The sequence below is a fragment of the Ambystoma mexicanum genome, chromosome 13, assembly GCF_040938575.1.
Source record: "Ambystoma mexicanum isolate Mex_15411 chromosome 13, UKY_AmexF1_1, whole genome shotgun sequence".
NCBI lineage: Eukaryota > Metazoa > Chordata > Amphibia > Caudata > Ambystomatidae > Ambystoma > Ambystoma mexicanum.
This window is the reverse complement of record NC_090938.1, coordinates 400,065,490-400,090,577: the sequence shown is the minus strand read 5'-3', so window position 1 is coordinate 400,090,577 and position 25,088 is coordinate 400,065,490. Positions and strand designations below refer to the sequence as shown.

The window sequence follows — 25,088 nt, the reverse complement described above, 5'->3', positions numbered from 1 at the left end:
GGACCTGCACTACGGTCCGGACCGGAAGTACTGCAGCGGGATGAAGGGTTTGGGCCTTCTTGCCTATGTGTTTCTGGAAGGACAGGCTGCTGCTGAATCAGAGTTGCAGATATAATCCTTCTAGGTCAGAGGTCTTCAAACTGAGGGGTGTGGCCCCATTGCTGGGTGGACGCGTGAGCCCAGCATGAAAAAGGGAGGGGGGAAGAGGGGGGGAGGTGTGTGTGTGTGTGTGTGTGTGTGTGTGTGTGTGCGCGTTCGTGTGTGCGTGTGTATATATATATGTATGTATAGGGTTGAAGGAGGGTTGTACAAGAAAGGCATTTAAAAAATGCCTTTGTTGCACAATCCCCTTACCCACCTGCCATAATCAGCTCTCCTTCAGAGGTGCTGTGGAGCCCAGAGGACAGGGATGTTTTTTTTTTTTTACTGGATATCTATCATAGGTGTCTAGTCAAAAATACCATGCTTCCTTCCCCTTTGCCCGCCCCCCCCCAGTGCCAATTGCAAACTGTTTGGCTTTTTACCCATTTTATTTTTAAAGTATGCTCTAAAATGCAACATTTTAACCCATTATTAAAAAAAGATTCACGGGGGGAAAACTCACCAAACCCCTCTTCATTGTTTCAGGCTCCCTCACTACGCTCGGTCGCTATGGCATTTTTGTGGGAAATATTTATGCCCCTGAACTTAAAAAAATTCGCCAGCTACCACTGGCCCTCGGACTGTGTTGGGAACAGGGTGGGGGGAGCCCAGGGACTGTGGTGGGAGCAGGATGAGCGGGAGCACTGGGATAGTGGTGGAAGCAGGGTGGGGAGAGCCCAGGGTCTGTGATGGGGTGGGGAGAGCCCAAGGACTGGGTAGGAGTGGGATGAGGGAGGCCAGCGACTGTGATCGGAGCAGGTGGCGGAACCCAGACTATACTGGGAGTCGGGTGCAGTGACGGCACGCAATAGTTCATAGCCATTTGTACATACTGTCCGTTTGGCATTTTTGTGGGGGCCAGGCCTGCCCAAATTGTGCTCAGGGGGGCCCAGGCCAAACAAGTTTGAAGACCACTGTTCAAGGTGCATATCACTGAGCCATTGTTGGACAAGTTGTTGTTTAGAGGGTGGACCAATGAGGACGAATTTGGTCTTGGCTGCGATGAGGTAGGTAGCCGACATACAGGACTGGATGATGGCTAGGTAATTTTCAGACTATTAGTTTGACATGCTTTATAACCTACGCCAGAAGTAGCATTAGAGCCGGGTGTCTCAATTTTTAGTGACAGAAATTGTCTTTGCATGGTCAAATCTGTTTCTTCTTGTGCTCAGCACATCCCAGACATGAATTCAAATATGTCTCAAAATCAGATATTCTGTCCTTCTACATTCCAATATTTGACTCTAGCAGGAATTATCTGAGGTGTACAATTAGCACCATATTCAGAACAAAGTTCTACCCTTAAGTCTCAGCTATGTCCCCTAAAAATAAAAAAAACTTTGTGGGTATCCACATTGGCGGTGCAATATAGAGTATAAGGAATTCTGCAGTGGTCAAAATGTCAGAACATTCTATGAGAAGCTTTCAACAAACAAATTATATCAATCAGAATGTTCTAAGTTTGTTTGAGGAGCCATCCTTAATTTCTTTAAAAACGACACTATCGTTGTAGCCTGGAAGTCAACCCAAGTGCATACATTTTGGGTGGAAAAGGTAGCAAACTACATGCCTTGAATGTTTGTTTCCTATTCCCATTTTCATCCTGCTTCCTAACTAAGCTCTGATTCACCACTAGACCCTGTTTCTTGTCCAAGTCACTCCCCTTCAAGCCCACTCTTCTGCTACCTTCCCCTTTTCCGCAACACCATTTTGAACTGGACTGAATGGCAGCATTAAAGACTATAGAAAAAACCTTCAAATATTCCAATCAACGTTCTTAACATAAAGAACAATTGCATTTCCTCAATATATCTGGCCTTCAAGGTTTTTCTACCACAGTTCGGGAATAAGAGCAGGTTGGTCTTAACTCGCAAAAGAGGACTGTTTTACTTGAGCAAAGGAGAGGAACTTATTCCATTCATCTTTGCCTTCCAATACTTCAGGTTTGCAGGTGGCCAATAGTTCATACCATACACCTATTGGAGACTCAACCTCCTGGGGATTTACACAAGCAGGCACATTTTGTTTGGTATCGAACTCTGGTGGATTTACAACTCTGTAATTGGTTTGATTTTCAAACAATACAGTTTATCAGAAGTGGATCTCTGTACGATCTTCAAATACACACTGCAGCATGTTCCTTTCCTGCCTGGGGCAGTGCGGGAAGTCTGAAGGTGATCATTTCTTGATACCTATAGACAACAAGTTTCCGTTCGTATTTTCTCCAGTTCCTCTCATTCTAGAATATCATTGCAGAATGGATTTAATTGAATCGTACTGGCTGAGGAGTTACTGGTCTGCAGATTTTTCATCAACCATCTCAGGTTGGTGTGATAGAAGAGGAGGCACACTTACCGAGTTTGTTTTTCTGCGAGGAACAATCAATTAAAAACATGAGGGGATACTGATCAGTCTAGCTGCCTTAAAGTACAGTAGCTTTTTCTTTTCTTAGCATGGTAGAACTGCTTGTTAACATATTTTCTCTTTTTCCTTTTCTGAAATGGTAATACAAAAGTAGCATATTTTGCTTTTTGGGGATTAAATGAATTTGGATTGGGGAAAAATAACATAAAGAAATAGGCATTTATTTTCTATGATGAAAGGTATGTTGTTCTTCTAGTTTAAAAAAGTGTTTATAGAACCTCAGAGTATATTACTTTTAATGGACTTCCCATGATGGAGAACCAATGTTGTAGGTGGTTTATAGTCATAATGTCGAAAAAAAAATGTCGACAGACAAAAATGTCGAAAAAAAAATGTCGAAAATAATAATGTCGACATCCTATACTTATAATGTAAAAAGTCATTTTTTCGAAAAAAAAATGTCGACTTTTTTTTTTAGACATTATGACTATAAACCCTTAAAACTATCAACACCTCACCCAACACCCTCCTGCAACCCCCCCACACCCCCCACCACCACCCTCCCACCCCTCATATGCAACACATTCTATTTATAGATTTATTTATTTATTTATTTATTCAATAAATAAATAACCAAAAAAAGGATCATTTTCTATGGAGGGGGTCCCCCCCAACCCCCCCTCACCCAACACCCCCCTGCCACCCCCCCACACCCTCCACCACCACCCTTTCACCCCTCAAACTCAACACATACCAATTATATATTTATTTAGTCAATAATTAAATAAATAAAAATAGTATCATTTACTATGGGGGGGTCCCCCCCAACCCCCCCTCACCCACAACCCCCCTCACCCAACGCCCCCCAACCACCCTTTCACCCCTCATACTCAACACATACCAATTATATATTTATTTATTTATTTAGTCAATAATTAAATAAATAAAAATAGTATCATTTACTATGGGGGGGTCCCCCCCCCAACCCCCCCTCACCCAACACCCCCCTGCCACCCCCTCCACACCCCCCCAACCACCCCTCATACTCAACACATCTTATATATATATATATTTAATTATACAATAAAGTCAAAATTTCTAAAAAATATCGAAAAATGTCGACATTATTGTTTGTCGACATTATTTTTTTCGACATTTATTTTTCGAAATTTTGACTGTCGACATTTTGACTGTCGACATTATGACTGCACACCGTTGTAGGTATGTAGCTTCTTTTATTTCAATCCTTGCAAGGAGTGGCAAATGTGACAGGATTTAGACCCCTCTCAGCCCGGGGTGAGAGGCCTACCAAAGTGGAAGCCTGAGCCAGTCCTACCCTAGAGGGGGAAGGTGGCAGTTGGGAGAGCCACAGTCCCTGTCCCTTCTCTATGTGCCCATGAGATTGACAGTAGTAACACTCTTAATCATCCCATACCTCTGTTACAAAATGCTGGTGAGTTTTTCTGTTTATTCTAGAAAATCACAAGATCCAGCAGCCCCACTGGTGGACCGAAGAGAAACAGCACACAAGAGCCTACAGAAGGGGACCAAGTACCAGCGCACCTCAACCGGCAGCACAACACCAGGAAACCTCTGTGTGACACAGAAGAACTTACCATGCCAAGTGTCAGCATGAAAGCAGAACACTGCCATCAGCTCCTTACAGCAACTGCATTCACTTGCATCAGAGTAAAGGAGTTTTGCTTGAACTCAGACTGCAATCGCCTTCAGACAAAACCACTTACTGGTAACAGAGCAGCCCTTTAATAAAGACTGCCATACCAAGGACTTAAACCCTCACACTAACTGGAACTTTTAATATGGTGGACTACCCTTGAGGAGCCAGGGTGGACACGCAAAAGAGAAAGGGTCGGGGTTAGACCCACGTATATGTGTTTTGATATCCAACACCTTGCAGGCGGGGCACACAGGGAAGGATTGGCCTGGGGAACCTGAATGTGAGAACCAATAGAAGCAGGATATAAGGGACAATACAAAACAGGAAGGTGTATATATTTGTTGTTTCCACACAAGTACACTGCGCCACACATTATTAGATTTCAAAAACCTTGATTTAATGTTCAAAAAGGTCATATCCAATCTCCCAAAGGAGTGCCCTTTTACATGACACATGTTTGGGCTTCACAAGATCACCGAAGCCGACGTGCGGAGACACAAGCAGAGACTTTAGAGGTGGGATTTCTAAACTGGGACCTTTATGAAAACAAGACTTGAATCACCAATGAATGAACATTAATTGGACAAATGTGACTGGAATATATGCCCTGTTTTTGAAAAAGGAAGCCGAAAACATGTGTCATGTAAAAGGGGACTCCTTTGGGAGATTGGCTATAACCTTTTTGAAATCAAGGTTTTTGAAATCTAATAATGTGTGGCGCAGTGTAATTGTGTGAAAACAACGAATATATACACAACCACAGAGGTGGGGTAGTGGTTCCTCCGAACCTGTTCACACTCACGCGACACTCATATTCCTACAATTAAATAGGTTGCAAGGCCGAAGAAGTTGCAACCCCCCAAAAAAACCTCTCAAATCAAAACAGGAAGGTGTAGGCTGTTCGGGTGAGGTCAGAGGAGGAGGCAGCAGACCAAATGAAGGAAGAACAGTGTAAAGGAGCGTGGGGCAGTTTATAGAATAGGGGAGGTATTTGCTAGTGAAAGAAAGTGGTTGTACTGAATGAAGGGTGACAGAGGGAGCGAAAGGAGGGTAACTAAGGAGAAGTTGGGGCAGAGTAGAAGTGCAGAGGTGGTAGGAGTGGTAGAGGTGAAAGTAGTGGTGTGGGGTATTAGTATTGGGGGTGGGAGAAGTGGAAGAGTGTAGGTGGGAGAGAGATGCCATAGGAGGGACAGATAGAGAGGAGAGAACCAGGGAAGGAGAGAGAGAGTAGAACATTAGGGAAAAGAATGTCTACTCTTTTCCAGAATGTTCTACTCTCTTCTGGGCGAGGAAGACCAGACGAGTGCTTAAAGTGATTGATCAGTGTCACCTCAATGGTTCCCAGAGGAAGTTCAGATAGATAAGTTATTTTGCCTTCCAGGCATCACAAATAAGACAGGTTGCTTTTAGACAGTAGAGGTTACCAATCACTAGTATCAACCGGGGTTGAGGGACGTTTGGGTTAGGATGGGACCGCCCATGGGAGAGACTGATGTCCACTAGGATCTTTTCTGATTTAAAAATAAAAACCCTTGATCCTCATCTGGGAGTTGGTGTATTCTTGAGGGCATCTATGACACAAAGTAGTCACATCTCTCTCCTGAGGTATGAACACCCTTCCTGTGTTGTCGGTAGGAAAGTGATCTTGTTATCTATTTCACTCCTAGAGGTCCTCCCAAACTTCTTTTTACCTTTGTTCTTATTTCCTACCTGAGCTGTTGGAGTGTTTACCGCATCATATAAACAATGCAACCTTATCCAGCTTCTTCAGACTAGTTTCCATTAACAGAGAATCTTGCTCCCCAGGATTTTTTTCTGCACATCCTTCTGTAGTTCACCAACTAGTATCCGCCCCCCCACGCTCAGCTGGAGAACTATAGCTGTGTCCCGGCCGTGTATACATATGGCACTCTCAATGTGCATGAAGCCAGCACGAAGATTACCTTGTGTTCAAGGCCTGTAAATTGCAATTTAGATGTGTTTGAAACCTATTTTCAGACTTCTGCCTTGGTTTAGTGGTTGCAGCTCCTGCTTTAATGTACTGTTTACCTGTAGTCTGCCACGCCCCCAGCGTGACGTTTCATGGCTGTCTCTGAGCTCATCCCGTAGAAAAGCTTGTATTTCTTCCCATTCTTCTCAATTGTTTCGCCACCACACTCTGTGTGGCCAGCAAACATGCCTCCTAGCATCACAAAGTCAGCTCCAGCCCCTATATGTGGTGAGAAACACAGAATGGTGATCCAAGGAACATAAGTTGAAAGAAAACAGACAACTACTGTCATGGTGAAACAGAGCATTTGATGCCTGAAAACATATAATGAAGAGCCAACATCCACACACACACACACTCACACGTACTGACACTGCTGCACTGGTGGGGGCACAATGATCAGTAGAGTTTGCTAAACACAGGCACAGAACTGCTTTAGGAGTGGCACAAGGATTTGTGGAGCTAATCCAATAACAATAGGAAAGCCAACATCCAAAAACAGAGAAGGCTGCTGTTAGAGGCACACAAGTCCTAGTGACAGCTGACATAGAGGTGACTGATTGCAATTTTGTTTTATATGTTTATCTTAACATTACCTCAACTATAAAATATCCAGCAAAGGCCTCCCAAGAACTTTATGAAAATAACTATGTCCTAGAAAATCTGAACCTGTAAATTAAACCTCACACAACACATACCAATTTGTGGACTCAGAACTTGAAAATAGTGAGCCTCCACAGCTAGAGAAGAACAAATTACTTACCCCTGGTAATGTTCTTTTGACTGGATGTTCCTCCCACATATTCATCATCTTTGATATACTCCGATATCCTGCTTGCAGCTCGATAACCTTTTTCAGCAGAGGATGCTGTGCATGGTCGTCAACCTCGCGTCCCTCCAGAGCCTCCGTCCTCCTCGAGTACGACATCGATGCTGGTATATATGGCATGCACCATGCCAGTTTCCTCAGTTCGTGTTTTTCCTCTCACCAGCACAGCAGTCTCGAAGATGAGAATACTTGAGAGTTAACGGAGAGGAAGGTGTAAGCCACAGAAACTCCTTCTTGGCAGAGGGGAAGGATGAGAGGGTGATGAGGAATACGTGGGAGGAACATCCAGTCGAAAGAACATTACCAGGGTTAAGTAATATGTTCTTCGAATGGCTTGTGTCTTCCCACGTATTCCCCATCTTTGATATTCTCCCATAGCAGTATGTTGCAGGAGGTGGGAAAGAGGAGTTTCTATTTTTATTTAATTTTGTTTTATGCTGTGTAACACAGCCTTTCCAAATCTGGATTCCCGACCTGAAAGGGAATCTAAACAGTAATATTTTGCAAATCTATGCACAGAAGACCAGGTGGCAGCATTGCAGATGCAATGTAGCAGCACCCCTCTCTGGAGGGCTGAAGAAGTGGCTACACCTCTGGTTGAGTGGACCCTTAGACCTTCGGGAACCTCTTTGCCAGACAGTTTGTAACATTCGTATATACAAAGTATGATCCACCGAAACAGCGTTTGTTTGGTGACCGCTTGTCCCATTCTGTGGCCCGCATAGCCAACAAATAGTTGGTCGTCTACTCTTATTTTAGAAACCCTGTTGAGGTAAAAGCTCAAGGCTCTTCTTGGGTCCAGTCTGTGTAATCTCTCCTCCTCTTTAGATGGTTGAGGAGGAGGGTAGAAGGCTGGTAAGACAATCTTTTGTGTCAGATCAAATTCTCACACTATTTTTGGCAGAAAAGAGGGACAAAGCCTCAAAACTACCTTGTCCTAATGAAAGACCGTGAATGGTGGTTTTGAACACAAGGCCTGAAGCTCAGTCATTCTGCGAGCAGAAGTAATGGCTGTTAAGAATACCGTTTTTAAAGACAACATCCTAAGTGGACAAGAATGTAATGGTTCAAATGGAGAACCCATCAGGAAGCTTAAAACTAGGTTAAGATCCCAAACCGGAACAATAAAAGGAACTGGTAGGAAGATGTTGGTCAACCCGTTCCGAAATTGGATGACTATCGGAACCTTGACGTAGGAACCTTGTTATGGAGAGCGCTTACAAATGGACAGCGCAGCCAGATAGCCCTTGGGTGTAGCAACCTGTAGCCCCTGATGCGTTAAATGTAGTAGAAAAATGGATTGGCAGTGGAATCCTTTGACAGAAAAGTTCAAGGGAGAAAAGACCAGAGATTATTTTTCCAAAAATAACCTTCGGTCTTTTCTCTCCTGAACATTTCTGACTTGGCCCCCACCCACACCCCTAACCCCATACTTACCTTGCAGCAGTACACTTTGCTGTGTGCCGCCGACTAGCTGTGTCCCTGCAACGCCTGTTCCCTTTCACTTCTGTGATCGGGAACTGGCGCTGCAGCGTCCTTTCCTTTTTCAAAAATATTTTTGGGGAGGAGATGCTTGGGACACCCCCACAGCCGCTGCTCAAAATATAGTGAACAAGGGTGCGGGGGGACACCGCCACAGCCCTTAGCACTGAATGGGGGATTTGGTCGAACTTTTCACGCGTTTGGAATTTTTGAACGGCCGAAATTCTGCCAAATCTCCCATTCAGGCTTTTATTTACAGACATTTTGGACGTGTCTGAAAAGACAAAACTGATGGTGTGTCACAAGTAAATGGATCAATTCCTTTATCTCTACACCTGCTGCGACATGTGTTCCAAAGGCAGCAGTATAAACTTTTTGTTGTTGGCCTTCTGGCTGAAAGCAACACCTCTATGACATTTTCCGGAAAGGTCCCAATCTTTGTACCTCAACCTCTCAGAAACCATTCATGGAGATTGAGGGTCCTGATCTCTGGATGAAGAATGCAACCCCCCCTCTTGCGAGAGAAGGTCCTCTCTTTGTGGAAGATGAATTCAAGGTCAGATGGACATTTCCAGAAGTTCTGGGTACCACGTCCTCCTGGGCCAGTCCGGGCAATCAGGATCATGGATTTCCAAAACGTTTCACAGCCTCCAGAGAACATGAGAAATGATGGTGATCTGCGGAAACGCGTACGGAAGTGGAAATTCCCAGTCCACTACGAACGCGTCCCTAGAGCTTCTCTCGGGGAAAATTCGCTGGAGCAGAACTGTTTGCAGTTCCGGTTGACACTGGTCGCGAACAGATCCACTTGGGGGTTCTGCAAAGGGTGAAGATCTCTTGAAGGACTTCCGGAGCTAACTCCCACTCCTGGGAGACTGTGCTCTGCCTGCTCAGAGCGTTTGCCGCCGTGTTTTTTTCTCCGGCCAGATGAAAAACCAGAGCTGCATTGCCTCTCTGCACAGAAGCAGTGACCCCACACCACCTCTCTTGTTGAGGTAATGCATGGCCACTGTGCTGTCTGTCATTATCAGGACAATCTTTCCTCGTACAGAGGGCCTTAGCCCTTAGCTCCAAAAGGTTGATATGCAGTTTGGACTCCGACGGAGACCAGTGTCCGCTGATTGTTAGCCTGTTAGTGTGACCAACCCAACCTTATAGGGGGGAGTCTGTCACCACTGTAATCTCCGTCCATAGTTGCTAAAAGGGTTCCCCCTTCAACACATTCTCCTTGATGGACCACCACAGGAGATCCTTCGCGACCCTGTTCGGGATCCATACCAGATCCAACATCCTGCAAAGAACTGTGACCGCTGAGTCCTGAGGGCCCACTGAAGAGACCTCATTCTCAGACAGGCCTCTGGCACCAGATAAATGCAGGATGCCATGAGACCGAGCAACCTCAGAAAATTGAAGGCCGGAAGATTTGAGGTACTTTGAAATTTGTTTACCAACTACGCTATGTGGATAGCCCTCACCTCGGGTGGCAAAGCTTTTCCCGAGGAAGAGTCCACGACTGCTCCAATGAATTGCAGCTTCTGGGAAGGTGTCATGTGGAACTTCTTAAGTTAAGGGAGCAGCACAGCTTGTGGAGAGAATGACAGGTGCTGTCTAGATGTTCCAGAGCCTGTTTGGACGAATGGGCTCTCATCAGCCAGTCGTCCAGCTAGGGTTAGATGTGAATCCCACTCCGTAGATCTGCTGCCACCACTGCCATCAGCTTGGTGAAAACCCTTGGGCGGAGGTCAGCCCGAATCGCAGTACCCAAAACTGATAGTGAGAACCATCACCGGCGAATCTCCGGTATTTTCTGTGCTTGAGATTAATTGGCACATGAAAGTAAGCATCCTGAAGATCCAATGACACCATCCAATCCTGGAGCTCACAGGCCTAGAGGATCTGCGAGAGTGCAAAAACAAGGGGCATTCTGGGAGTTCTTCTACTACCAGCCTATATCCCGGGTTAGAGTCTCAACCAGAGTCTTCAGCTCACCATCCTTTCACAGAAGAGAAATTTCCACTACATATCAGTCTTTGTCCTGCCCAAGGGCAGTCCAGCACCGAAATGCCTGGCAATTCTCTTCTGAACAAGAGTACCTGCAAGAGTGACCATCTTGAACTTGTCCTTCCTGAGGAACTTGCTCAAGCATCTCAAGTCCAAGATGGTTCGCAACCCTCCATCCTTTTTCAGGATCAGAAAATAAGGAGAGTACCAGCCTTGATTTCCTTCCACTACAGGTACCTGTTCAATTGCACCCTTCTGCAACAGTGTTTGAACTTCCTGTAGGAGGAGCAGATCTGGTACTTTTAAGGGCTATCTCCTGGGGGACAGTCTGGTGGCCTCTTTAGAAAGGGAGGCATTAACCATGGGCAACTGTTTGTAGTGCTCAAGCATCTGCTGTAATACTTTGCCATTCTTTCAGATACTGGGATAATCTCCCACCATTGTCGATTGATTCAAGTTTCCAAAGTGGTTTCGTGGTACTGGTTGGTGCAGAAGGCAAGGCAGCGGATACTGCTGCAGCTCCTCTTCCTATACGTCCTCAACCGCCCGAGGTTGCCTTCTCTGTCCCCTCTGGTTAAATTGAGCTTTTCCTCTGCTAACTGAGAAATAGTAACGAAATGAACGATTTCTCCATCCCTGCGCATAAGATGGAGCTGTTCGACCTTTTTGTGGCTGCGTAATGGCCTGACTCCAAGATTTCGCTGCTGCCTTAGATGACTGCAACTTTTCAAGACTTTCGTCTGCTTTAGATCCAAACAAGTAAGACCCTTCAAACAACACATCCAATAATCTGGATTGCACGTCAGAAGCAAACCCTTATTTACAAAGCCAGGCAAATCGTCTAAGCACTGCACAGGAAGCCATAGAACTGCTAATGCAATTCAATGATGGGTACACAGCATCTTTACCATCCTGAATAATGTTCATAAAGCCATCCCTTTCTTCACCATCTGGGATGTGTTCAGATGCCATGGCTATCACCTCCCACAAAGTGTAGGTAAACTTTGCTATAGCATAAATTGCATTTGTTGCTTTCAGTGCCATACTCACTGCGGAGAAAACTTTCTAGGAGGTCCCCTGTCCGAAATATCTGTAAGGTCAGTTTGTTCATATTCAACAGATGATCTACCCCATCCAAGGTATTCAATAACCTTTGCCATTACTGATCTATAAGATACATCAGCATGACCTGAACCTTCAGGAGTTCCAAAATCAACCCCTGGAAAGGTGTCTAGACCACTGGCATCCTGCAGGGTGTCCACAAGGTCTCTCATTTTGGATTCCTGGGATAACAGCTACTCTGGAACACCAGGAGTGCCGTATTCCCTACCATAACTATAAATAGGGCTTTTCTTCCTCCACCTCTTCCTCATAAATAGAGACCATGGCCCTACAAAAGTCTCTTTACCCTTGACGTTTAAAAATCTTTGACAGACTTTCAAAAGTGCTTGCGGTCTTCGAACCTGACTGTTTCAGCATCCAAAGACTCGACTTTGACGCCTTCGACGTCGACTAATCGGCTGGAGAGGGAGGATCCGTCGAGGCCATCTGATGCCTTCGAGGTCTTCAAATCCATCGACCTACTGTCCGGGCCCTCGGGCGCACAGTCAGTGGTTTTTACAGAAGACACCCTATCAGCTTTTCACGCGATGGGGCCGGGAGTATCTAACAACTTCAATGAAGGAGCTGGCTTTGCCGCCTTCTCAAACACCTTCAACATCTGCCATCAGAACTTTTCCAGTACCACTTGACTAGCCTCCTTTTTAGGAAATGGATCTGGAGCGATGATTCCTTTTCTTCAATCTCCTAGAACATGACGAAGAGGACCACTGAGATCTCAAACCCTTCAAACGTTTACTGTACCTCTTGGCCCGGTGCAGAGATCTCCCCCTTAGGCTTTTATCTTCAGACAACATTTTTGTGGGGGTCACGGAGGAAGACCTTGGGGATGGTTTGCACAAAGCAAGTTTCTCCTTCCTCTCCTTTAACGCTTTTCCAGTCATAGACTGGCACGAGCCACAATCTTCGATGATGTGACCCACCCCCAGGCACCAGAGATATGCTCGAAGAGGATCGGTTATGGACATCTTAGCCCAACACTCAGCACATTTCTTGAAGCCCGTTTTCAGGATATGAGTAGAAATTGTTTGTAACGATACTCAGAACTACGCAGTAAATAACACAATGTTCAGTTTTTTCACAGAGCTGCTTGAAATTGAGGCAAGGGGAGCGGTGCGTGCCATATATACCAGTGCCAATGTCTTACTCGAGGAAGATGGACGCTCTCAAAGTACACGAGGTCGATGACGATGCATGGCGCCATCTGCTGAAAACATTTTCTGAGCTGCAAGCAGGATATCGCAGTATATCAAAGATGAGGAATACGTTAGAGGACACAATTAATTCGAAATCAAGCATTTGATGCCGGGTAGCTGCAAACTAAAAACTGTGTGGGAAAGGTCTTCCCTGCTACTGGATGCCAGAAGATTGGAGCCTCTCGATTATTTGCTCAGAATTCTCTTGACTGGCTGCTCGGAGCCCTAAGCCTGCTTCTGGTACTCTGCCCCCCCCATTCAAATCATTCAGTGTCCTGAAAACAAACTGGTAAAGCCTGTGCCCAAGCAAACAATACAACCTGTGGGATTAATCAGCTCAACACCTCTGTCTGCCACCCATACCAATCCAGTAGCTAGCATTCACATTGTAACACCTTATATGCCTGATAAATCAGTAACTGACTTGAGAGTCTGAAAAAACTTTGGGCATAGACCAAGTACAAGAATAGCTCTAACATGTTAGAAGACAAACATGATTTGTATAATGAATATGCTGGCTTGTACTAGTAAAGACTTTCACAGAGCTACATTTTCACAGGCAGTAAATCACTGTGTTCAGAAACCGACATTCTGTTTATCAAGCTTGGAGAAATGAGAACCAGATTCGAGACTAATGAATTGATACAAAATAACAAGGAGCAGTTGAACAAAGCTATGCTTGCAAGCTTCAACTTAGGAAAATTCATGGTTTTTCCAATAAATCATCCTGTGCTTCCCCTGCCAGATCTAAAGAGATGTTGTTTCCCTTTGTACTGGTCAGGTAACCGCTTCACATAAAAGGCCCATTGCTCTTTCAGAAGCTTTTTCCATTACCATCATCCCAGACTCTGCTACAGTCCTTGCCTGGGACTTAATTTTCTCCATAGAGTCAGAAAACAACATGGCCTTAGACCCCGATCCGAGCCTATCTCAGAATTCGCCTGTAGCTCCAGTCTTAAGCTCAGTGTCGAATGATGGGCTCAGCCCTGACAAGCCCATTTGTGACTCAGAACTAAAACTCAGTTTTGGATCACAGAACCAGTCCAAATGCGCCTTCCAATTATCCCATATCTCAGCCAACACAAACTGAGGTCCATTCAGTAACAAATTCATCCATTCAACAAGAAGGCAGACTTGAATATTAGCTCACTATTTGCAGATCTGATAAAAAGCCCTGCTGTTAGTATTATGATCCAAGAATTTCGAATTAGACACTACCTTTCAGAGAATTTTGCTGATGCACTGAATCAACGCTCTAGTGGGGCTGTAAATGAGGTCCAATCTCCAGAAAACACTAGCTCTCAGAATTCTATGATTTCAGATAATGAAGTAACTCCTGCTTCTGCTAATTTGGCACTGTCTGCCCCTGAAAATCAATGTTTAGATTTCTTTTCAGATGTGCTGTGAGTACAACCAGAGACTGTATTGCTACATTTAATGAACATTCACCCCTGCCTGCAAGATTCTCTGAATTCCCTGCTGCTAACAAAATACTTCATTTTCACAAGAAATAAAAATCACAGCACTCAAAGTTTGTTCTGAAATCTTCAGTCTGTGATAACACTGAATCCCTGCCCAACATCAACATCAATCCCATGGCTGGAGGCCTGAAGAGCCTAGTTTTCTCTTCAAATGGTACACTGCTTATACACACACCTCTAACAATGTAAAGGCTGTGTCAGCGTGTCGTTGGAAGACCTGTCACAGTACAGTACTTGATGTGAGCTGTATTTCTATGTTGTGCCTTGCAATGTCTGACGTCTTGCATATTCTGGACAATGGTGAATCCTATTTTCCTTTTTCACTTGGAGCACAGGGCCTGGGAGGGGCATACTGTCATGAATCGGCTTCTCTGACCCCGAGTGGTGCTCTAAGCAGACAAGCAAGATGTTGGCAACCATCAGCAGTGATGACCCAGAATCACAATTCAACGTCTCCTAGCACAAATCTGTAGTTCGAGAAGAACAAGTTACTTTCTTACCTGGTAACGTTCTTTCGATGGGATGGTCCGACGACGTATTCCATATCTATGACAGGTAATGTCCACAGCTGTGCTGCTTCGGAAAATCTTTGGCGTCTGCATCCTGCGTCAATGACGTTGATGCGCCGTCCCCGAGGACCTCCTCCGACGGCCGACGTCACCCGATGTGATAAGTAGGACGCACGACGCCCATAGCCTCAGTTATAGTTTTTTCCCAGAACGTGTGCCACCAGTTTTCTGCCAGTCAGACACACAAGGCCTTGCGGAACGCAAGCTGCAATCGCAAAAGAAATTCTGCAGCGGGGAAGGCAGGGAGGGAGCGATATGGAATACGCCGTCGGACCATCCCATCGAAAGAACGTTACCAGGTAAGAAAGTAACTTGTTCTTCGAGGGGATTGGGTCGTCCGACGTATTCCATATTTATGACAGACTCCCAAAGCAGTACCAAGCAAGGAGGTGGGAAAGAATTTAGAATACAAATTTAGCATGCCCAATCAAATTGCGGAATAGAGAACTGCCTTGCCAAAGGCCAGATATTGCCCTCTGATGGAATCGAGGGAATAGTGACGTACAAAAGTATGTACTGAAGCCCAGGTGGCTGCATCACAGATATGACGAATAGGAACTCCCCTCTGCAGAGCAGTAGACGCAGCCACTCCTCTGGTAGAATGGGCCCACAAGCCAGCCGGAGGGTCCTTACCCACCAAGCGGTAACACTCGGAGATAGCTAAAATAATCCAACGAGACAGTCTGTTTCGTCACAGCTTGTCCCAAACGCTTTCCAGCGTAACCAATGAAAAGTTGATCGTCCACTCTGACCCGGGACATGCGCGAAATATAAAAGCTCAACGCTCTCCGAGGATCAAGCCTATGGAGCCTCTCCTCTTCCTTACCAGTATGTGGAGGAGGATAGAACGCCGGAAGAACAACCTTCTGGCTCAAATGAAATTCCGAAACCACCTTCGGAAGAAAAGAAGGACGAACTCTAAGGACAACCCTGTCCATATGAAACACAGTGAAGGGTGGCTTAACTGAAAGTGCCTGTAACTCACTCACTCTGCGAGCGGAAGTAACCGCAACCAAAAACACAGTTTTCACAGTCAACAGCCTCAAAGGGCAAGAATGTAAAGGCTCAAACGGAGCACCCATAAGAAACTTAAGAACAAGGTTCAAATCCCAACCTGGCACCAAAAAAGGTGACGGAGGGAACACATTAGTGAGCCCTTTCAAAAACTGCGAAATCAAAGGAATCTTAAAATAGGAACAAACTTCAGACGAGCGCTTAAATATGGACAGCGCCGCCAGGTAACCTTTAATGGTCCCCACTTGCAAGCCCCTGTGGGCCAAAGAAAGCAAAAAAGACAAAACCATGGGAATGTCACATCCAAAAGGATCCACATTCTGAATTCTGCACCAGTCGCAGAACTTTCTCCAACGGCAACGGTACAGAGACTTTGTTGCCGGCCGCATGGCCGAGAGCAACACCTCCATCACGTCTTCAGGGAGGTCCCAATCCTTATACCTCAACCTTTCAGAAGCCAAGCGTGAAGGTTGAGGGATCTGACCTCTGGATGGAGAACCTGACCCCCCTCCCGTGAGAGCAGATCGTCTCGGTAGGGAAGACGACGTGGAGGGCAGATGGACAAGTTTAGAAGGTCCGGGTACCACGTCCTACGGGCCCACGCCGGAGCAATGAGGATCATCCGGGAACCGAACCTCCGTAACCTCTGCAGCACTTGCAGGATGACGGGGACTGGAGGAAACGCATACAGCAGTGGGAATGACCACTCCACCACGAACGCGTCTCCTAAGGCTCCTTTTGGAGGAAATTCCCGCGAGCAAAACCTTTCGCACTTCCGGTTGACACTGGAGGCGAAGAGATCCACTTGAGGGGTCCCCCAAAGGGCGAAGATCTCCAGGAGAATCTCCTGAGCCAGCTCCCACTCGTGAGAGATCGTGCTCTGCCTGCTCAGAGCGTCCACCATCTCGTTGTCGTCTCCGGCCAGATGAACCGCCGAGATCGAAACTTCCTGCTGGATGGCCCAGAACTCGAGCTGCATCGCCTCCCTGCACAGCGGAAGTGACCCTGCCCCCCCCTTTTTGTTGAGGTAGTGCATGGCCACCGTGTTGTCCGTTAGAATCAGGAGACTCTTTCCGCGCAGTCGGCAGAAAAGCCTTCAGGGCTAGCCTGACGGCCCTCAGCTCCAACAGATTGATATGGAGTCTGGACTCCGACGGAGACCAATGACCGCTGACTGTCAACTCGTTGGCATGAGCTCCCCATCCCGTGAGGGATGCGTCCGTCACGATCGTCACCTCCGGCCAGGGCAGCCAAAATGGGGCCCCCTTCATCAGATTGCCCTCGACGGCCCACCACAGAAGGTCCCGGGCTACCGAGGGCGGCACCTGAACAGGGTCCGAGAGCCTGCCAGAGGACTGAGACCACTGAAGCTTGAGCGCCCACTGCAAAGATCTCACCCGCAGACGAGCCTCTGGCACTAGAAGAATGCAGGATGCCATGAGGCCGAGCAGTCTCAAGAACTCGGACGCTGGGAGATTCTGGGCAAACTGAAACTTGTGCACCATCTGCTGAATGTGAAGAGCCCTCACCTGAGGAGGAAAACACTGCCCCAGGGACGTGTCGAGCACTGCTCCGATGTACTGGAGCCGCTGCGTTGGTGTTAAATGGGACTTCTTCAAATTGAGGGAGAAGCCCAGCCTGTGAAGGGAGTGGCAGGTGACGGACAGATGATCCAGGACTTGCTCGGGAGAGCTCCCCCTGATCAACCAATTGTCCAGGTAGGGGTAGACGTGAATCCCCCCTTTCCTGAGATGCGCTGCCACCACCACCATGAGCTTGGTGAAAACCCTCGGGCGGAGGTCAATCCGAACGGCAGGACCCGAAACTGAAAGTGCGAGTCGCCAACCGCGAACCTCAGGTACTTCTTGTGCTTGGGATGGATCGGCACATGGAAGTAAGCATCCTTGAGGTCGAGAGACACCAACCAGTCCTGAAGCTGAAGGGCTTGAGAAAGAGTCACCATCTTGAACTTGTCCTTTCTGAGGAGTTTGTTCAAACCGCGCAAGTCCATGATGGGTCTCAATCCCCCGTCTTTCTTCGAAATCAAAAAATAAGGAGAATACCATCCCTTGTTCCTCTCCGCTACAGGCACCAGTTCTATGGCGCCTTTCTCCAGCAGGGCTTGAATTTCCTGCGCAAGGAGCGGATCCGGACTCTTCAAAGAGAGGCTCCCTGTTGGATTGTTGTGAGGCCTCTGCAGAAAAGGAAGACAGTAGCCGTGGGTTATGATCTCCAGAACCCACACATCCGAAGTAATGGCTTGCCACTCTACAAGATGCTGCGCCAGCCTTCCCCCAACCGGTGAACCATGGGACCTGGCCTCATGACTGAGTGGTAGCGGCTGCGGCGTTGCCCGAGGGCAAAGAGGCAACTGCCCGAGCGGCCTTGGCACCTTGAGTACCTTTATTTCCACCTCTGGCACTCTTACGATGGCCTCTTTGACTGCTAGCTCCCCTCGCTTTACTGAAGGACGAGTAATAGCGAAAGGAACCTCCCCTCCATTGCTGTCCCCTAGGACGAAAAGACGGAGGTTGGCGAACTGCAGCGCCCAACGACTTCGCTGCAGTTTTTGAGGTCTGCAACCTCTCACGGTTCTCGTCAGCCTTGCTGCCAAAAAGGTGTTCACCGTCAAAGGGCATGTTGAGGAGCCGGGACTGCACATCAGGAGCGAACCCAGACTTCCGCAACCACGCAAACCTGCGCATTACCGTGCTCGCCGCCATGGACCGGCTGACACAATCCGCCAAGTCCAAACCCGACTGAACGGCCTCACACATAGCATCCTTGTCATCCTGAACCATAGCAAGGAAACCATCCTGTTCGTCCCCTTCGGGAATATGTTCAGCCGCTAATGCAACACAGTTCCACAGAGTGTGTGTGAAACGAGACAAGGCACATATGGAGTTGGCCGCCTGAAGCGCCAGACCCCCAGAAGAAAACACTTTCTTCGCCCAGCCGTCAAAACGTTTGTCGTCCCTATCCGGAGGGATGGTAGGATACGACGCCTGCTTTGCCGGGGCCGTAGCCGCCTGCACCACCAAACTCTCCAGGGTGGGGTGCCTAGACAAGTAGCAGGGGTCGCTACTGGCTGGACGGTATTTTCACGACAAAGACTTGCCCACTGCCGGGAGACTCTCCGGAGCAGTCCAAGCCAGCGCCACCCTTCTCTGCAAAGCCATATGAAAAGGCAAAACCGGGTCAGTGGGTGGACCGAGATCAAGGATGTCCGTGAGATCATCCTGAACGAACTCCCCTGGGGGAGCTGACCAACCCAAGTACTCGGTAACCCGAGACATAAGGCGCCGATATGAAGAATCGGCATGAGTGCCAGGCTCCGGCCGACAAAACTCAACCTCCGGAGAGGTGTCCAGTCCACTGGCATCATGCAGCGACTGCCTCAGGTCATCAAACTGGCTATGGCCCGAGATAAGGTCATCTGGAACCGTAACCGGAACCAGGCCGCCATCAGAGCCTTCATCACCCTCTGAAATGTACTCCAGGCGGGGAGAGGAACACCTCTGCGGACCAAAGCAGTGCCGGACCTTAGCCATAGCCTTTCTAGGGGCAAACCCCGTGCCACGGGGCCCCTCTGACACCACCGCCTCGAAAGGCGTCGAGGGCGCCGAACGAGTCGGCGCCGCCAGAAAAGGCGTTGAGGGCGCCGAACGAGTCGGTGCCGGCGTCAACAGAAAAGCCGTCGACGTCAACTGCAACGCCTCCAGCATCTGCGGCGTCGACACAGTCCTCGAAGCCGGAGCTCCGAGCGTGTCTCTCGACAACCTGGGCGCAGACAGCGTCGACGACCCCCTCGGAGGCGGAGCCTCGAGAGAAATCGTCGACGACCTCGGCACCACAGGCGTCAACGTCTTCTTCGAAGACGGCACAGGATCACGCGGTCTCGAGCGCGTCGAGGACCGGGACCTGGAACGGGCATGGCGAGAACGGCTACCCTTGTCCGAGCGGGACCTCTCCCGCGAGCCGTGCCGACCACCCGAGCCCGAAGGCGTACGGGCGGTGTCTCTTGACCAGTGCCGACCGACCCCACTCGGAGGCGCGGACGGACCGGTGCCCTGCGATTCCAGAATCGCTAGCATCTGCTTCTCGAAGGAAGCCCATTCCTCCGGTGTCGCTTGCATGGAGGGATAAGCGACCCGCCGACGGGCAGAGTCCTCGGAAGAGGACGGGGAAGGCGACCTATGCTGGCGCTTCCTGGAATGCCTAGAAGAGGCGGAGGAGTGGCAAGACCGACTCCTGGAAGGAGACCCACCGGACCTCCGATGACAACGCGGAGATTCACCCCTCGAGTCTTCGGTCGAAAGCCCCGCAGACCTCGACTTCCGGGGCTTAGACACCCGGCCTACCGACAGCTTCTTCTTGCGTTTCTGCAAGGCCTTTGCAGTGAGCGACTGGCAGTCGACACAGTCGTCCGTATCGTGGGCCTCCCCGAGGCACCAGAGGCAGGCGTCGTGCGAGTCTGTGACCGACATCTTGGATCCACAGTCCCCGCAGTTCTTGAAGCCCGGACGCGGGGTCGAAGATGAGAAAGACATCGCCACGAACAGGTCTTCCCAACAAACCGAACAGGTTCAACGAACCGAGAATAGAAAACAGCAAACTCCAACGAGTCGAGGCGTACCGAGATTCACGAAGCGAACAAGTTCGCGGAAAAAACTGAACTGAGGCTATGGGCGTCGTGCGTCCTACTTATCACATCGGGTGACATCGGCCGTCGGAGGAGGTCCTCGGGGACGGCGCATCGACGTCATTGATGCAGGACGCAGACGCCAAAGATTTTCCGAAGCAGCACAGCTGTGGACATTACCTGTCATAGATATGGAATACGTCGGAGGACCCAATCCCCTCGAAACATGGACTATAATTCCCACAATGCACCTGCAAGACATCTGGAAAACCGGAATTAAAGCTGAAGAAAGGTGCACACTAGCAAAAGCAGACATCACCCTGGATATTGGATCCCCCCTGGCTTGCTTACTGGGGGGTTTCACAAGGCCCAAAATAGCTAAACATGTGAGTAAACTAAGAGATCTGGCATACATATTAGCGAAACGCAGGATAGCGATGGGATAGAAAAAGCAGACTAGGCCTCTGGTGCAAGAATGGTGGAGGGACCTGCTGAAACGGGCAAATGCAGAAACGGGTGTGGCAAGAAGCAGTAGGAAGGAACTCGGACCAGGAGGGAGAGGGGGTGGGCGCCTGGAGACAGTTAATTGCGGAACTAGCCACGTCTACATTAGTTAATGAGCAATCGGAAAACAGTTCCGTACAGGAGGGCGCAAACCTCAGAGTGGTTGGTGGAGAGTAAGTAAGGGCTTGTAGAACTGTGTGGTGTATGGTAGGCCTGGGGAGGGGAGGGGAGGGGGGACTTAAGGGTAAGGGGAATAAACAGACAAGATTTGTACTGTGATATAATGTACTACATACTGCAATGTCTGTAAGTTGTTGTGATATAAAACAAAATAAAAATTGTTCACAAAAAAAAAGCTGAAGAAAGGTGCATTGTGTGTCGAAGGTACCCCGGGCACTCTTGGATCAATAGCCGAGGTGGGGAGGAGCGATTGCCGCAGTGGTACTGTCCTTGGCTCCCACAACAAAGCAGCTCCAGTAAAGTCAGCACAGCCGGTGAGTCAGAGAGACTGATAGCAGACCGGTCTGTGTTAGAACCAAGGTTGCAAGCAGCAACATTGTATAAAGAAGACTGTGTGTGTGGCGTTGGCGATGAGCGATGCAAGTATAATTGGAACTTAAAAAGTAATTGAACTTTGTGTTTGAACGTTTGGGAATGGCCCCAAGATACCATATGCAAAAAACAAGGGGGGTCCTGGGAGTCCCTCTGCCGGTCATTAGTCCTGGTTACGAGAGACTTACCTAGAGTCTTTAGCTCACTATCTTTCACAGAGGAGAAATATCTAAAACATATCAGTCTTTGTCCTGCCCTAGGGCAGTCCAGCCCCGAAATGCTAAGCAATTCTCCTCTGAACAAGAGTACCAACAGCAACCCCAGACACGTGTTTCGGTCTGGTTGGACCTCATCAGTAGGGCGGAGCTGTGCCTCTCTAAGAATAGTGAGCAAGGGGTCCACGTCTGTATTCCCCTAGTAACTTTGGGTGAGACCCAAAGTTACTTAAATATGCAAAAAACAAGGGGGGCCCCGGGAGTCCTTCTGCCGGACATTAGTCCCGGTTACGAGAGACTTACCCAGAGTCTTTAGCTCACTATCTTTCATAGAGGAGAAATATCTAAAACATATCAGTCTTTGTCCTGCCCCAGGGCAGTGCAGCCCCGAAATGCTAAGCAATTCTCCTCTGAACAAGAGTACCAACAGCAACCCCAGACACGTGTTTCGGTCTGGTTGGGCCTCATCAGTCGGGTGGAGCTGTGCCTCTCTAAGATTAGTGAGCAAGCGGTCCACGTCTGGATTCCCCTAGTAACTTAGGGGGAGACCCAAAGGTACTTAAATATGCAAAAATCAAGGGGGTGGGTCCTGGGAGTCTAATGTTTTAGATATTTCTCCTCTGTGAACGATAGTGAGCAAAAGACTCTGGGTAAGTCTCTCATAACCGGGACTAATGTCCATCAGAGGGACTCCCAGGACCCCCCTTGTTTTTTGCCCAAGATACCATTTACAGAGTGGTCCGGCACCACGTGGGTGCTCATTCGAAGGACTGTGAGGTGAGGTATCCAACTGAGAGTGTAAAATTGTGAACTGTGCATTGAAGTGGTCCTGCAACGGGTCAAGCCAAACCCTGTGCAATTTCTAAAGTCTTCGATAGCTAATACAAACTGTAATTGGTCCGAAGACGGCTAAGGGACACTAATTGTGAAAAGGGGACCTGAGCCCGACTGAGTGGGATCCGGGGTGAACCGTGAGTCAGCTGAGAAAGGACCTACGAACCGTAATTGGTCCGAACCCGGCTGAGGGAGACTAATTATGTAAAAGGGATCTGAGGCCCAGCAGCGGGGGATCCAGAGTGAAGAGTGAATGTGATTACTTGGAAAGGATATCAGGCCCTCTGAAGCCAGAGACTTTTGGTAACTGAAGAGACTTGGTTATAGAAGGCCCTGATGATTGTAAAGGAACTGTGTCCTCGTGCCAAAGAAGCCTAAAAGTGTGCTATGCTCGAGTGAACCTCCTTGTCCCATGTTGAAAACATGGAGAAGTGCGGCCAATGGCCTGAATATCCTGAATTATCATTTTGTGAACACTTCTTTCTTTTTCATGAACATCAGTCACCACACTATTTGTGACTTAGAGACTTAGAGGTAGTATAGGCCCTTTTATTTTGACGAGACTCCACTAGGACTGCATTATTATTATTTGATGGTCCTAGCTTGCTCCCATCTTAGATTTAGGTTTAGATGGGGGTTTATCACACCCTTGATAAAGTACAATAAACACCCTTGAACTGTGGTCACTTGTGTCTGTCTTCCTTTGACACCATGCCTTCCTTACATATGGTGTCAGGTGTGGGATGTGATTCAACTGATACAAATTGAAAATTCATGCTGATAATTGTCATATCACCAGAAGGGGAAAATAGAATCGTTGAACTCCTCGACTCTGACCGTGTATTCACGCTAAAAGAGGTTTTGCTCTCTCAACTACGCATCCTGACTGGTCAACAAGATCTGTTCTTTAAAACTCAAGTATTATTAGACACCCTTCCTCTCTCCCATTATAATATACAACAGTTGGATCGAATAATACTGAAATTTCGACCAGCCTTTACCTTTATTAGACCTAGTGCCTTAAAACCCCCCGCTCCTGAACCTTTTTTTTTTGGTACCCAATTGCCATCCATTGCAGGGCCATCAGGGTTAGAGACCAACCTGCCAAAGTCAATCCCTTCGGCAGAATCAGACTCAGAAGAATCAGACAACTTTGAAACTTTATCCTCTTATGCATTCCTACCTGCAACATCATCATTCGCAGTGTGCTCCCCCGCCGTGGCACACACAGGATGGAGCGCCTCATCCAGACCGAGCTCAACGCTAGGTAAGGCCTGCTGGGCTTTGCTAAACATTTATTCTTTCATCTTTGTTGCACTCCGACGTGGGCTGAACGTGTGGCCACTTTGGGTGCTTTTCACTATCCGCACTGTTTGATGTGCTTTCATTGCTGCTGCAGCCCCTACCGCTACCTTGGGTGCCTCGTGGCCTAGGTGGCCCTCCATTGCTGTGGTGCCTCTACCCTGCCAACATGGCTGCCACATTTTTCTCATCATCAGGCATCAGAGTGCCTCTTTGTTACTGGCCGCAGTGAAGGCCAGTGATCAAAGGCCCCTGTCTGAGCATGTCTGTGCCTAGGGGGTTCTAAGGGCCCCCCTCTTTTTGTGCAGCAGCATATGGTTCACCCCCAGTCAGTGCATCAGCATCAGTGTTCATCACTCCCCCATCTTCTAACCAGCGCGGGAAGCTGTTGGACCAGCTTCCTACCACCCCATATTGAAGGTAAGCCCTGTTGGGGTATTTTGCAATTAATAGTTTTTCCAATCGTAATCAGCTGCGAACGCTCGATCACACAAGCATTCCCTACAATTTCTTGCTTTAGATCTGCTGGCGCCGCACTACGAAGCGCACATTCTTTGCTGGGTTGTTTACCACCTTTACAGTCACATTCTTGCCTTATTCAAAGAAGCTACAGAAAGTCCCTTCATAGATGACCATCGCATTAACGCTGCCGTGTGACTTCCCTGACTGAGCTGGCTGCCTCTCTGCATTCCCTCTGATGGTCAACGTGTCACCTCCACTTCCACGCCGGTCATCACCATTACTAAGCACTGCTTCTTACACCTGACTTCTCCCCCTCAACTCACTATTCCTTCTCACTCTGACTTTAATTTTGATTCTCTGTTACCATTAACTGTACCTAGTGTCTGCAGTGTATTTTTGTTTGTCCTGCTAATTTCAAAGTTAGTTGTGCCCACTTGCTGTGCTGTGCTTTCATCTTTCCTGCTGTTCACATCCTGATCCTCTCCTCTTCTCCTCTCTTCTCCTCTCCTCTCTCTCTCCTCTCCCTGACCACCTATGGTTGTTACGCTCACCTGGTCTCTGCGCAGGCGTTGGGGCACGGTTGCAGCCCTCCCGGGGGGGGGGGTTAGGTCGCTCGGGTCCGACTTTGCCCTCTGCGCTTATGTGGTGACTGGTGGTAATAGGTGATGCTGCTCGGTACTGCTCCTGCGTGGAGAATAGGGGGCGTGAGTATG

The 25,088-nt window shown here is 48.1% G+C and overlaps 1 protein-coding gene across 2 annotated transcripts in view; it reads right to left on the bottom strand.

The window, feature by feature from the left end:
- GMPR2 (guanosine monophosphate reductase 2) overlaps positions 1–25,088 on the bottom strand; it is a 403,297-nt gene that overhangs the window by 82,669 nt on the left and 295,540 nt on the right. For both annotated transcript variants that reach the window (XM_069633979.1, XM_069633978.1), the window contains exon 9: positions 6,233–6,392. In XM_069633979.1, coding sequence (XP_069490080.1) covers positions 6,233–6,392 — 160 coding nt within the window. The remainder of the gene's footprint in view (positions 1–6,232; positions 6,393–25,088) is intronic.